We start from the raw sequence: 13,063 nt of genomic DNA, 5'->3' as shown, positions 1-13,063 counted from the left end.
TATTTTGGCCCATGAGAGGGAACATGTCTGTAATAACTGTCTTAAGGTTGAAGAATTAGAGATTGCATTTAAACAAACAAACAAAAAGTCATGACACTTTCACTGTAAAAGGATTATTGACCTTAAGTAAAAACATTTATTTTGCTATGAGATTGAATTTACCTATACTAAATCATTCTTTCTTACTCCTAAAATGAAATATTGACATCCAGAAAGCTACCTTATCCATGCAAGTGACAACATTAAGGTCAGCCCAGGAAGTGGAGATTAATCTGACTTGGTGAAAAATTTAGAAGGGCCATTGACAAAATGAGGACAATAAATTTCAAACTACAGATTAAAAATGAAATTAATCCAGGTGAGCCAGAACATTGAACCTCATTTTTTTTTTAAATTCCAGGACATGCTCATAAATTTTGATGGCATATCTCTAGAAGAGAAAGAAATCTTAGCCAATGGTGGAAATGGATGTTAAGAGAATGTGGTACTTATAGAAACAAAGAGTAGAAAAGAGGGCCACATCAGAGGAAATAATATATTTTATCATTCATTTTCTTATCCTTAATGCAACAAACACTTATAAAGTTTCTATTATATCACAGGCATTAGGATAAAATGGTTAAAAAGTAGGGTCTCCACCTAAAGCTTATATTTATTTAAGCAAATAGATCCAATGAATCTTTCATTCATTGTTCCCTCCAGACGTTCACAGTCTATAGGGGGAAACAGATAAGCTGATAAGCCGTGACGATGAATAAAATGATAGAGGTACGTACTGGGTGCATATGCGCTGAGCATGAATGAAGAATTGGCCTGAAGAAGATGTGGTTAGTGAACCCTATCATTTCCAGACTGTTACTTTTTCAACATTTGTGGAAGTTCATTCACTTTGAGACTCAGAAAGTCATACTAAAACTCTTAATCCTTCCTTGTATCTGTTATCTACCACCCTCCCAAGTTACCTAGTCTTATTCTATGCAAGGATTAAGACTTGGCTTGAGATCACTAACTCCAGCTCCCCATGGTGGAGTCTCATTTAGATTTAACACATCTAAGTCTAAGAAAATACAACATCAAGAATAACTTATTGAAAAATGAAGTGTTTGAATTCTGGATGTGTTCATGACAATGACTTTCCCTCCTCTTCCACTTCTGCTCATCTCCAGGGCCATACTTGGGATTCGAACCTCATCTAACATGGCTTCATCTCAAAAATCTGGAAACCCAACATTCCACTTCCTTGTTACACCGTTCCATCCCTTTCACCAGTTATAACATGAAGCTGATACAGCCACAGACAGATCCATGATGCATTTTATCTGAAGCTTATACAATTTGAGGAGCCCTCTTGAAGAAAAATAATACAAAATGAAAAATGGAAAAGTGGCTACAAAAAGGAATACTTATTATAAGAAAATAAATAAAACAAATCACTAAATTTTGAAAGCAGATGAATATCACATTACCAAATTCACTAAAAATCATAACATTTTCATTAATAAATGAATTATGTGCCTCAACCATTCTTTTCTTCAAACATTATGGGCTGCATATGTTTGGCTGCATTTATGAATAGCCAATTGACCTAGCACTATTTATTAATCGGTGCACTATTTCCCATTGCAAAGTAATGTCATACTTTGCATAAGTCAATTTTGGGGGTCTGTTTCTGCATGCTCTATTCCTTTCCATTGGTCTATTTGTTTCTGCACTATCCTAATGCCTGTCACTTTATAACGAACATTTAAATTTGGTAACTTAAGTCTTCAAGTCTTGTTTTCCTTTATCAAGACCATCTTGGGTATTCTTGGTCCTTTTCATTCTGATATAAATTTTGAATTGGCTTATCAGTTTCCAAGAGAACTACTTCCGGGATGCGGACTGAGATTGCATTGAATCTATAGATCAGTTTGGGAGAACTGACATCTTAACAACACTGAGTCTTTAATTTCTCTCGTTATCATTATGCGGTACATGTTGTAGAGGCCTTATACATCTTTTGTTAGATTTATTCCTAGATACTTGATAATTTTGATGCTATAATAAATCTTTTTAATTTCATTTTTTGAGTTCTTTCTGGTATGTAGAAACAAAATTGATTTTTGTGTGTTAACCTGTCTAAAAAACTTAATACAAATAACTAATCTGTAGATTCTTTTGTATTTTCTAGATGTGTAATCATGTCATCCGCAAATAATGAGACTTTTATTTCTTCATTTCCAATTATTATGATTCTTATCTCTTGTTCTTGCATTTTTCCTCTGGCTAGACCCTCTTCTATAACGATGATTAGAATTGGTGATGAGATCTGTGCTCATCTCATTCCCAATCTCAGGAGAGAACTGCTCAATATTTCATTATTGCGTACGATTTTTAAATAAGCTTTTGTTGTTGATATTCCTTTTCACATTAAATATTTTTCCTATTATTTCTAGTTTGCTAAAAAAGTTTTTAAACATGAATAGATGTAGCTTAATTACATGTTTTTCAGAATTTCCAGTTTCAGCTGGAAATTTTCATTTTTGAAATGAAAAACGAGTGGTATTTTCCAAGGCCACTCTTCTTTGGCAGGTCTTGAATACTAATTCAGTTTGAGCAACTTTCTGCTCAAGCCTCTGAGTCTGTTAGTGGAGCCTGGCTTATGAATTGCTGAATGACTAGAAAGGGAAAGTAGTAGAGAATCATGTGATTCTCTCCTCCTCCAGATCGTGGCTCCTAAATTCCTATTCGATTTGGGAGACCTCTCATGCCTTCAAAGATATGTTTGTTTTTTGTTTGTTTGTTTGACTCAGCTAGTCATTCTTAGCAGAAGGATTAATGCAAGTGAATCTCTCATGGCCTATAGCAGAAATCTGAATTTTTTTATTATTACTAATAATGTAAGATGTTTCTTTCACTTTTACAATTTGTTTTTGATGATGTATGTACATTAAGAATATTGTCAAATTTGAGAATACTTCTGTAAAGTCTTTTTCATATATAAGCTGTTTGATTTAGAAAAATTTTCCACAGACTAGCTCTGGCCCTGTACATTTCAACACTTGTTCTTTTCCACAATTCACATGTGTCTTGTGCTGAATGCCCCAGGACACAGTCATATGATGATCTGAACTCGGCCCCTGCACTTTTTCATCATGACATCAGGTAGATCTGCACAGTAAGTGGTAGGAGTATTCTTGGAAGCTATTCCTACATTGGAATTGTTCACTGTACATGGAAGTAACCGCAAACTATATGACTATACCCCATTAAGTCCAAATAAAATATTTCTCTCACTCAAGTTTGTCTTAGCTAATTTCCAAAATACTTGTGTTCACTCCAAAAATCACCTGAAACCAGGAGAATTATGATGGAAGGAAGTTGAAGTGGGAGACAGTAGTCTTTTCTTTGTTGTTGCTGAGGAAGATTCGCCCTGAGCTAAAATCTGTTGCTAATCCTCCTCTTTTTGCTTGAGGAACATTCTTCCTGAGCTAACATTTGTGCCTGTCTTCCTTTATTTTGTGTGTGGCTTGCCACCACAGCATAGCCACTGACGCGTGGTGTATGTCCACACCCAGGAACTCAACCCGGGCCACTGGAGTGGAGCATGCAGAAATTAACCACTAGGCCACAGGGCCAGCCCAAAAGACAATAGTCTTAACCCTTGCTTTTTCAGTGGGAACAATATCACCTCGAGGATGTAAAAGTTAGTTCTGGTGGGGGGGATAAAAAAGTCTTACTCTTTTTTTATATATAAAGCACAAATATATACACAATACATAACAGATAAATAGTCCATTGGTGATAGTAAAATTTCATAGGAGGAAAGCAGTTTGTTGGGGGGAAAAAGTTTTAAAAAATGTTGAGAGGCACTATTTTAATCAGTTGAGGTTAAAGTATCTTATTTTACAAATTTTGCCAAGACATATGGATAGCCATGTGCACCCATAGCTAAGGCTCCTCTAGGGGTCTTAGTGAGAACCCAAACAAGTGAGGGCCTCTGAAGCCAAAGTTTCATTAGCTTCACAGTAAAACCACTAGAGATATATATGACAGCAGGAGTCATGATCTATGAGGGGTCCATGGAGTTCTTCCTCAGTGATGACGATTTTAACCAGGTCAACATACAATATAAGCCACTGGGTCAAAAATAACCATAGGGATTTCTCTTTAGTGGCATTGCCCTCTTTCCCTGCCTTCAAAAGCAGGTCGAAGGAAATTTCTTAAAGGAATGAGTTGGAAAAGAGTGGAGAGCGGAGTACTGAGCTACAGGATGAGGGGAGAGGGGCCACAGCCTCAGCTCAGTCTGCATCTATCAACCTGCCTCCAAGGACACACTGCTGGCCACTGCAAGGCACCTGTTTGATTATGAAGCTGCTCAAGCATGTATGGAAGGATGGAGGGTACAACAGGGCTGCAGAATTCTGCTGCCCATGGCACTGAGTTTCCCCTGATCTGTACCTTTGTGCAGGTATCTCTTGCATCTCCCGCAAATGTCTTTTCCCCATTTCCATAAACATGTTACTATTCTCCAAGACTTAGGGCAATTCTTTTTCCTGTCAATCTTGCCTTGCTCTCCCACATGGTTCCCATAATAATCATATAGTTATTCTGTATTAGAATTCTTTTTGAGAAAGTTCTATCTTCCTAAATAGTCTATGAGTTCCTTGCAATAAAATTTGATTCTCACTCAGCTTTTTATCTTCAAATCCAGTGGAATGATGCCTGGATGAATTACTGCACATCGGAAGCAACTAGAACCTGCTATCATTGCGAGGCTTTATGAGAAGATGATAGGGAAAGAGTGTTTAGATAATAAAGAAGAGGCTACTCTATTTTGCAATATTACAGCAGTAATTATGCACAGGATCAGGACAAGACTGAAAACGAAAGGGTGTGCACATACATACTTCAAGTTCCTATCCCGTCAATTCAGTAGATCTCAGACACAGAATTATTATTATTCCACTCAAATTAAGAAGGAAAATTATACTGTTCTCTGCTACCTTGAGCTTTATGAATAATTGTTCTCTACAATGGAAGCTGCTTCATGGTCATGATACCCATTTCGATTGTATCCAGGATTCCAACCAGTAAATCCCAGAACAGAATTCAATATAGAGACAACCTGAACTTTGTGTTTGATTCTGTCCCTGAATTTATGCTCAATTTTGTTCAAGTCCTCCATTTTTTAAAAACATATTGCTTATGTATGCAAGATATGAGGAAAGAGAAAACTCACATTTTTCCTATATCTACATAAATGTTTTATTTGCATTTATGTTTTTAAGGATGTTTTAAAAAATAATGTTTGAATTGTGTTGTGTACCTCCCTTTCAGCTCCATGATGTTCATTGGAATTCGGACAAATACCCCAGCTTTGTGGAGGCAGCTCATGAGTCACATGGACTAGATGTCTTGGGAGTATTTTTACAGGTGAGAATCCACTGTACTTAAAATCCATTTTAAACAATCATTCAGCCATGTTGGATAAAGAGTTTCTGTCATGGAATAGACAGTCTACTTTTTTTTTTTTTTGAGAAAACATGTTTTAAAAGAAAGTAAAAGGATCACTTTCATGATACAGAACCTTTCAAAGTATATCAGGAACATGCTCAATTTGCTTTAAATTGCTACTGGAGAAGCGTAAAAAGCAGCTTACCCTTCTTGCCGATGGGCCCAGTCTTGCCGATGTTGCCCTGGTCTCCTACATCACCCAGTTCTCCCTTAATCCCTGAAAAGCAAAGCAGGTCATTTTTATATCCTAAAGTTTTATTTCCCCTTTAAATATGTGGCTAATATATGATATTTACTTGAAGGAAGTACCGGAAAGTGCATTCTTCTCTCTGTGGTATACAATAAATATCCTGTGCTATATTATCTGTTTTAGTAGCATCCTAATATATGCATTAAAATTAAAACGTGGCTGTGTATGACAATCTTGGACCTAATGATATTAAAATGCTTACTGATGCAATATTTCTAAAAGGTCTATAGCAGAGGACGTTTAATCTAAAGGTCAGGTAAGGGGCTGAGTGGAAGAATTTTTCCATCTATTCTAATTCTGTTCCTCTCGAAACCCATTTTAGCTTCACTTTGGTATTCTATTTCCTCCCTATTTTAAAATGAGATTCGACTATTAAAAAATAGTCATTTTTTAAAAAAGGGGAAGGAATGTACAGTCATAAAAACCAGTGATCAAAGGGACATCAGAGACTGTGCCATCAAGTTTTTCCAAAAAAATATGATCAGAGATCACTGAGTTCCTCCAAAATTATTAATTTTGTTTTTATATGATGATGTAAAAAATATTTACCAATTATAAAACTATACTTTGTGACAATTTTGCAATGGATTGTACGTATTTACAGAATATTGTACATATTTATAGAATAAGAGGCGTTTAAATCGGCATTTCTCAAATTAAGGTCTCAAGGGCTTGTGAGTCTTTTCTTGTTTTTCATTTACTGAACACCTTAAAAGCAGTGGTCCAGGGTCATCCCTTGTAGCAGTTGGCAGGGAATATTTCTAGTGCTTGGAAGATACACGCTTACACATCAAAATCCAGAGGTTATACTCTGCTGAGACTTACTGTTGGCTTTGTGAGTAAAAACATTCCAGCCTTTGTGTTATCTTCATTTCCTTTGCTTCTTCTCCTCCCCACCATTCGCCAGAGATCTTAGAGAAGGTGAGTAAACCAACGGACCAGACAACTGTTTTTGCTCCTTCTCAACTTCCTCCTTAAGCTCTAGACCCCCAGCCAAAAAGAGTCGCTTAGCAGTGGCTTCTGAGGAGAGACACAGCTATGAACACAGCTGTGTTTCTAAAATTCATTTCTTAGATATTCCCGGAGACCGCTATTCCCTGGGGCTTCCAGAGTGTTTCACTCTAGACAGCCCCAAGGATGCGGGTTGAGAAATATGTTCAAATCTTGTTGACAGGCCATCTCATACGAACTCTCCGGTGGTGAGTAAATTCATATCTGAAACATATTTCCTGGATCTTTGGAGTAGAGGGTGTTACGAAAGCTGCTAATTTCCGAGGCAAGTCCAGGAGAGAGAGAAGAGCAATTGTAACATTACAGTGTCCATTTCAAATCATTTTCCCTACCTTTTGGCCCCATGCGTCCCACTTTGCCGTGCTTCCCCTCTTCTCCTGGATCTCCTTTTTCGCCATCATCTCCTTTTAAAATGGAAAATGAATGAGTGGGGCAGCTCAAATAGTAACATAAGCACATACTCCCCAGGAAAGGGCGAACATGCTTGGAATCCATCCCGCAGCTCAGTGCTCGCCTTACAATTCCTATGTGAGTATGCATGTAGGCCCACATGGACTGGACATTCAGGGAAAGAGAAGAAACTTCCAGAATCTTTTCTTTTTCACTTTCCTCCACAACCACTTCTATGTTTAAAGAAATGTCCTTGCTGATGAATCCCTGAGAAGTTTGTTTGGCCTGGCAAATCTATAGTCTTGCTGGAGAATCTGGCAAAATCTGGAAGCATTTACATGTGTACACATCAATATGCATGTATATAGATGTACTTTATATAAGAATATATATAATATATAATATGAAGATATATTTTTATATAAATATGTGCAATTATATAAATATATAATAGGTAATATGTGTAAATTTATTCCTATCTGCAAGGTTGGGGACCCCAAAATTGTAGGCATGGACCAGGAAGCTAGGAATAGAAGACTGGCTAAAAATGGGGAACTTTGCAGTTCTGTGGGGCAGCAACTAGCTTAGTCATAGGTGGGTCTAGCTCTAGCATCTCACCCAATCAAGATGGACTGAATGATTTAATGGAGGGTGCCCTGGACTATCAATCAGGAGTCTTGGATTTTAATGTCATGGTAGTCACTGATGAGGTGAGCAAATCTTTAAAAGGTAGCGATTGAACTTATTGGCTTTGGAGTAAGACACACCTGAACTTGAGATTCAGCTCTACCACTTATTATCTGGAGAATGTTGGATATGTGACTTCCTTTCTTAGTCTCATTTTTCTCTCCTCCAAAATGAACTAATAACACCCACTAGAGAGTGTTCTTAAGAACTTAAAATAAGATAATATGCATAAAAGTCCTGGGACATCATCAGCGCTGAGCAATAGTGGCTACTGTTATTCCTTCCTTTATACCTGTTTCCTCATCCTTTACCTGGGAATCATATCTGGCCTCCCTATCTCTCTCGTTGTTTTAGGATCAACAAGGTAAGCAAATGAATGTGCTTTGAAAACAAAGAGCACAACACACACGATATTATGAGTAGCCACCTGCATTATCACCATAGCAATCTTAGGACATAAGACGCCCCATCCACGACTAGAGGAAAGACGTGGATAAGAGACTTCTAAAGACAAAAGCAAAGTTCCTGGGATTTGACAGTTGGGAGAGAGAAAGTTGAGATTTTTATTTATCCGGAAAAAGTATAACCAGCCAGTCTCTGTTTTTTTCTGAGAGCAGAATGTTAATATTTTAAATGAAAGCATAAGCAATGCATGGAAGAGTTGGATTTCCAGCTTGTGAGATTGGTCCAGCATTGGAAAGCTTCATAGGCAAACTCTAAAATCTCTTTCTGGAAAAGGATTTCAAAAAAAGAATGCACAGATCACTTGTGTGATCAGACCAGAGGGGTAAAGTGGGCGGACTAGATGGCGTTTCTCTAGCTAAAGTTAATAGTGAAGGTTTATTGAGCAATTACAATGTGTGCTGCGCACTGTACTAATGTAATTATCCCAGCAATTCTAGGAGATGAAAATTGTTATTGCTCCATTTTATGAACGGAAAAACTGAGATTCAACGAGGTTAAGCTGTTTGTCTTAAAACTTAGGGGTGATAGAAGTAGGATTCAACAACATGTAATCTCTGCCCCACCAGATCCCCAACAGTAAACTATTGTTCCTTCCAATGTAGGTTTCTATTGACTTTTAGTTAATGGGGATTATAGAGAACCTGGCGCTGTGCCAAATTTTTCAGGGCAAAAAGGTAAGACATAGAAAGAATGAGTTTTTGTTTCTATTTATACAAGAAAGATAATGGGGAAAAATAAACAGCTTATTGTCTCAATGATTTAATTCACAGAAAATGTATCCTTCAGGTGGTTTAATATAATTGAGACTTGGCTTTGCCACTCACTTGGGAAGGCCTTTAACTTTTTTGAGCCTTGTTTTGCTATCTGTAGAATGGACAAAATAATACCTTTCAGAGAGTTTTAGTAAAGGAAAAGTTAGAAAAGCATTTTCCTTCAGGAAGCCCTCTCTAAGACTCTCAGGCTGGGCTAAATTCCCTTATTGTTTGAAATACCACTTTGTACTGAGCAAGTCAGTTTATCCGTGCTATGACTCACACTCGTCTGTGACCCGTGGCATGCCTGAGGTCATGAGTGATTTATTCTAGCATCTCCAGAATTTAGCACATTGCCTGGCTCTGGTTCTTAATACACATAGTTGAACCTGATATGCTTTGCAAGCCATCAAACATTTTACAAATGTAATGATAGTGTTGATTGAATACTATGTGCCAAAAGGGTTCTTAGTACTTGACATGCACTCTGTCATTTGATCCCAACAACAACCTTTGAGATGGATGCTATTCTTAGCTCCATTTTACAGATGAGGAAATAGAGTCAAAGAGAGGTTGAGTAACCTTCCAGTGTTGCACAGTTCGTAAGTGGTAAAGCCAGGATTGAAACCAGGGCATTTGCTCTCAAACCTCATGTTCTGAACAAATTGTATGATTTGGAACAAATTTCTGTCTTAACATTTCTGGGTCTTGGATTGCTAGTTTGTACAATGGGACTAAAGATGCATGTCCTGCTCACCAAAAGGCAAGATCGTAGGCAAGCACGCATGTGAATCACTTTGTGAATCACAACACCACACGAATGTAAGTTACTGATGCCATGATTATCCCTCCTCTTTCTCCCCATTCCTATAAGCCTTCCCATTCATTTTCAAACACACATCTAACTGGAGGCAGCCAGATGAGTGACTTGTCATCTGCTGCTCCCTGGTGGCTCCTTATGGAGACCTGGAAGAGTGAAAATAGGATTATTATTCTTCTGAGCCGTGTGCCTGCATCCCAGCCCGGTGGTGAGCAGGCTGCTGGCAGAGATGAAGTAAACAATTTGTGCCCTTGCCTTCGGCTTGGGTCCCGGGTTCATTTGATCTTTGGGACTTGCATTAATGAGAACAGAAGAGAGGTCTAAAAGCAAGCCTTGGAAAGGATCCCCCACATGGCTCACAGTTATCTGCTTTTATCCTCTTGGCAATATTTCACTAGATTAGTAGGGCAATTTAGACTTCCTTTCCTTCTTTTAAAAATAGCCACTTACATTTTAAAATTAAATGAAAAGCTATCAACTGAAATGAACTCATTTCAATTTTACAAAAATGATTTGTTTCGGCCCCCCTAGGCCACCAGCTTGCTGTGATAATCTCTCTAGCAGAATTCCAACAGAGCACACAGTTGACCAATTATTCTTAGGTAGGAATTTTTTCCCCCAATAAGCAAAATGTCCTTTCAAATTAAATTCTAGTTCAAGACGAAATAGCTGAACCCTGGTCAGTACCCCCTGCTCAAAGGAAGTAATCATTAAAAATTAGTGAATTGTCTCCATGTGTCTTTGGGACCTGTCAGCTGTGGCAGTCTCCCTTCCTGGCCATGGAAGAGCATATTCTTGTTTATTGGCAAAGCTGTCACCATTTAATTGGTATCAGATTCTAACTTGCACAAGTAACATTCACTTTTAAAAACCTGGAGGGTGCTGGGTTATTGGGCGTATATCTAACTGGTGTTCAAATGTTTCTAGAAAAAAAAATAGTGAATTGGTTTTGGAAATGCTAAAGAAAATTCACTGGAAGCGGTACTTTTCCCACTGTCAAAATACTCTTATGGACTGGGGGGAAGTTGTTAAGAATCCTTCTCCTGATCAGCCTTAGAATCGAGTGGAATAGGTGGTATGCTGCGCTTTATTAACGAGGCCAGAAGCCTTGTCTAAAATATGTCTTTTCACCCCTACTTACTCCTTTTTCCCATATATACCAATTGCATACTCATTCTTAGAAATTTCAATAGTCATATTGGTCACCCCAAGACCTCTCATAGAGATCAGACACACTATTACAGTTATACAATGGACCACCTCCCAGTACTTTTCCTTCCCCAATCACAGCCTCATCATTTCACTAAAATATTCAGACTTCCTTGGGACTTACTGTTGTTTGCCTTCTCCCCATTCATCCAGTTTGTCAGTCCCTCCGTGCCTTCACCTATCTCCCCATACATCTTGAATTCTTTCAACACAGTCACTTCCACACAGCTCTCCCTAAGGCAAAAGGAGTGCATGGTAGCAGTGATGAGAGCTCCAGAGCAAGTCATTGAATTTCTCTGAGTCTCAGTTTCATCCATAAAATGGAGAAGACAATCCCTACTTCGTAGGATTGTTGTGGACTAAAGGAAACTATGCATGAAAAGTGATCAGCACAGTGCCTGGCGCTTGGTAAACTTTTCTGTTCTTGGTTTAATGAGAGTAGAAGGGAGGTATAAAAATGAGTAGCATTGTCATCATCATCATCAATCACCAGAAATGACATCCCTTTTGAACTTTCCTTTGTATTCACTACCTTAATCCCTATCCTATAATCATTACTTACTTTTTTATGCAACAATGTGTTTTTTTACTCTTTACTATGAAAATTTTTACGCAATTAAAGATACATAGAAATAAATATACACTCATTGCTGAGAATAATGATTAACATGTTGTCTTTGCTTCAATTATGCATTTTTACTGCTTTTTTGAAAAAAGTAAATTATAGACATTATGACATATTGTGCTTAAATACTTCAGCTAGTGTCTCTTAAAGGTAAGAACATTTTCCTACATAAACCTAATATTGTTACATCAATCTTACATTTTTTTTGTTGCTGAGGAAGATTCACACTGAGCTAACATCTGTGCCAATCTTCCTCTATTTTGTATGTGGGTTGCTGCCACAGCATGGTTGCTGATGAGTGGTGTAGGTCCATACCTGGGAACCAAACTCGGGCCAGTGAAGTGGAACATGACAAACTTAACCCCTAGGCCACAGGGCCAGCTCCACAATCTTGTTTTTTAATGGGCTACAGGGATTTCCTAAAGTCACCTTCAAAGAGTTCTGTGATCTTGTTTATCTTGAGCCCATACTGTGGTGCTGTATATAATCTAATAAAAAAGAGATGAGTGCTTAGAAAGAGAAGCGTTCAAAGGAGTAAACTCAGGTTCTTTGAAAACAAGTCATGACAAATAATTCCATCTTCTCTTCTGAAAGGACTGCTAATAGACAAAAAAACTGCCATGACCAGAGTGGTTGGAAGAAGACAAATTTCCTTTGGTCATTCACAGAAGACCAGTAGTTCCTGAGAAGCTGGGATGATATATTGATGAAGTCCGTGGACTCCACTCTTACATATCCTGAGTTCAAGTCCTAATTACAGTGCTTTGTAAACTTAGGTGTGATATAAAGACTCTCAAAGTCTCTGTTTTATCCATAATTGGAAATAACTAAAGTGCCTACCCGTTCTAGAGTCTCTGTAATTGAGGGCTATTGTCTTACTCCGAGACTTGTGGTACTTTGATTCATTTTAATAGCTTTGTGATGGAAACTGCAGATGGAGGAAGAAATCAATGAAAAGATCTCTCACTTTATTCTCTGTCAAATGTATTGCCAAATAATGTGTTACCTGTGCTGCTCCTACCCATTGCCTGAAGGTGGGATTCTTCCACCGTCTAAATGGTTCTCTACCTTAGAACCAGCACCTATCACTTGGTTAATGGGAGTCAACAGGAGAAGGTGATTTGTAATTTAAAACCAGGCCTCTGTGAGCACAGCTCGCTGACCCCAAAGGTAACAGTGGGCCTATGGAGTAGAGACTCCAGACCCATCGTAACATTTCACCACAGCTCTCTTTCCTCCTTTGAGGCACTGAGGGGCAGTTTTCTTCATATTTCTTTTAATAAAAGCATAAAAAGTGAGCAAGCATGATTTCTCAGTGAAGAATGATTTGTAGACATTATGTTTGCCATCTTCGTTGC

At 38.0% G+C, this 13,063-nt stretch overlaps 2 protein-coding genes and 1 non-coding gene across 16 annotated transcripts in view; 2 read left to right on the top strand and 1 right to left on the bottom strand.

Moving 5' to 3' along the window:
- COLEC10 (collectin subfamily member 10) overlaps positions 1-13,063 on the bottom strand; it is a 432,349-nt gene that overhangs the window by 9,315 nt on the left and 409,971 nt on the right. For all 3 annotated transcript variants that reach the window (XM_070631927.1, XM_070631925.1, XM_008514727.2), the window contains 2 exons: positions 7,090-7,161; positions 5,642-5,713 (listed from right to left, as the gene is read on the bottom strand). In XM_070631927.1, coding sequence (XP_070488028.1) covers positions 5,642-5,713; positions 7,090-7,102 — 85 coding nt within the window. In that variant the 5' untranslated portion in view covers positions 7,103-7,161. The remainder of the gene's footprint in view (positions 1-5,641; positions 5,714-7,089; positions 7,162-13,063) is intronic.
- LOC139085264 (carbonic anhydrase 13-like) overlaps positions 1-13,063 on the top strand; it is a 59,692-nt gene that overhangs the window by 41,769 nt on the left and 4,860 nt on the right. For 6 of the 12 annotated variants that reach the window (XR_011543487.1, XM_070631935.1, XM_070631932.1 and 3 more), the window contains one exon: positions 5,320-5,415. Coding sequence is in view for 11 of the 12 variants with exons in the window: in XM_070631935.1 (XP_070488036.1) it covers positions 5,320-5,415 (96 nt within the window). In the remaining variant the exon portion in view is untranslated. Of the gene's footprint in view, positions 1-212; positions 359-702; positions 769-5,319; positions 5,416-13,063 lie in introns of all 12 variants that reach the window. The other 6 variants (XM_070631939.1, XM_070631942.1, XM_070631940.1 and 3 more) reach the window with 2 other exon arrangements.
- Positions 10,601-10,731, top strand: LOC139085372 (small nucleolar RNA SNORA24). Its single transcript, XR_011543645.1, has one exon. It is a non-coding gene; the product is annotated as a small nucleolar RNA SNORA24 (small nucleolar RNA).

This window comes from Equus przewalskii, chromosome 8, assembly GCF_037783145.1.
Source record: "Equus przewalskii isolate Varuska chromosome 8, EquPr2, whole genome shotgun sequence".
NCBI classification, from domain to species: domain Eukaryota; kingdom Metazoa; phylum Chordata; class Mammalia; order Perissodactyla; family Equidae; genus Equus; species Equus przewalskii.
The sequence above is the reverse complement of the archived record's forward strand: the minus strand, read 5'-3'. Positions and strand labels throughout refer to the sequence as shown.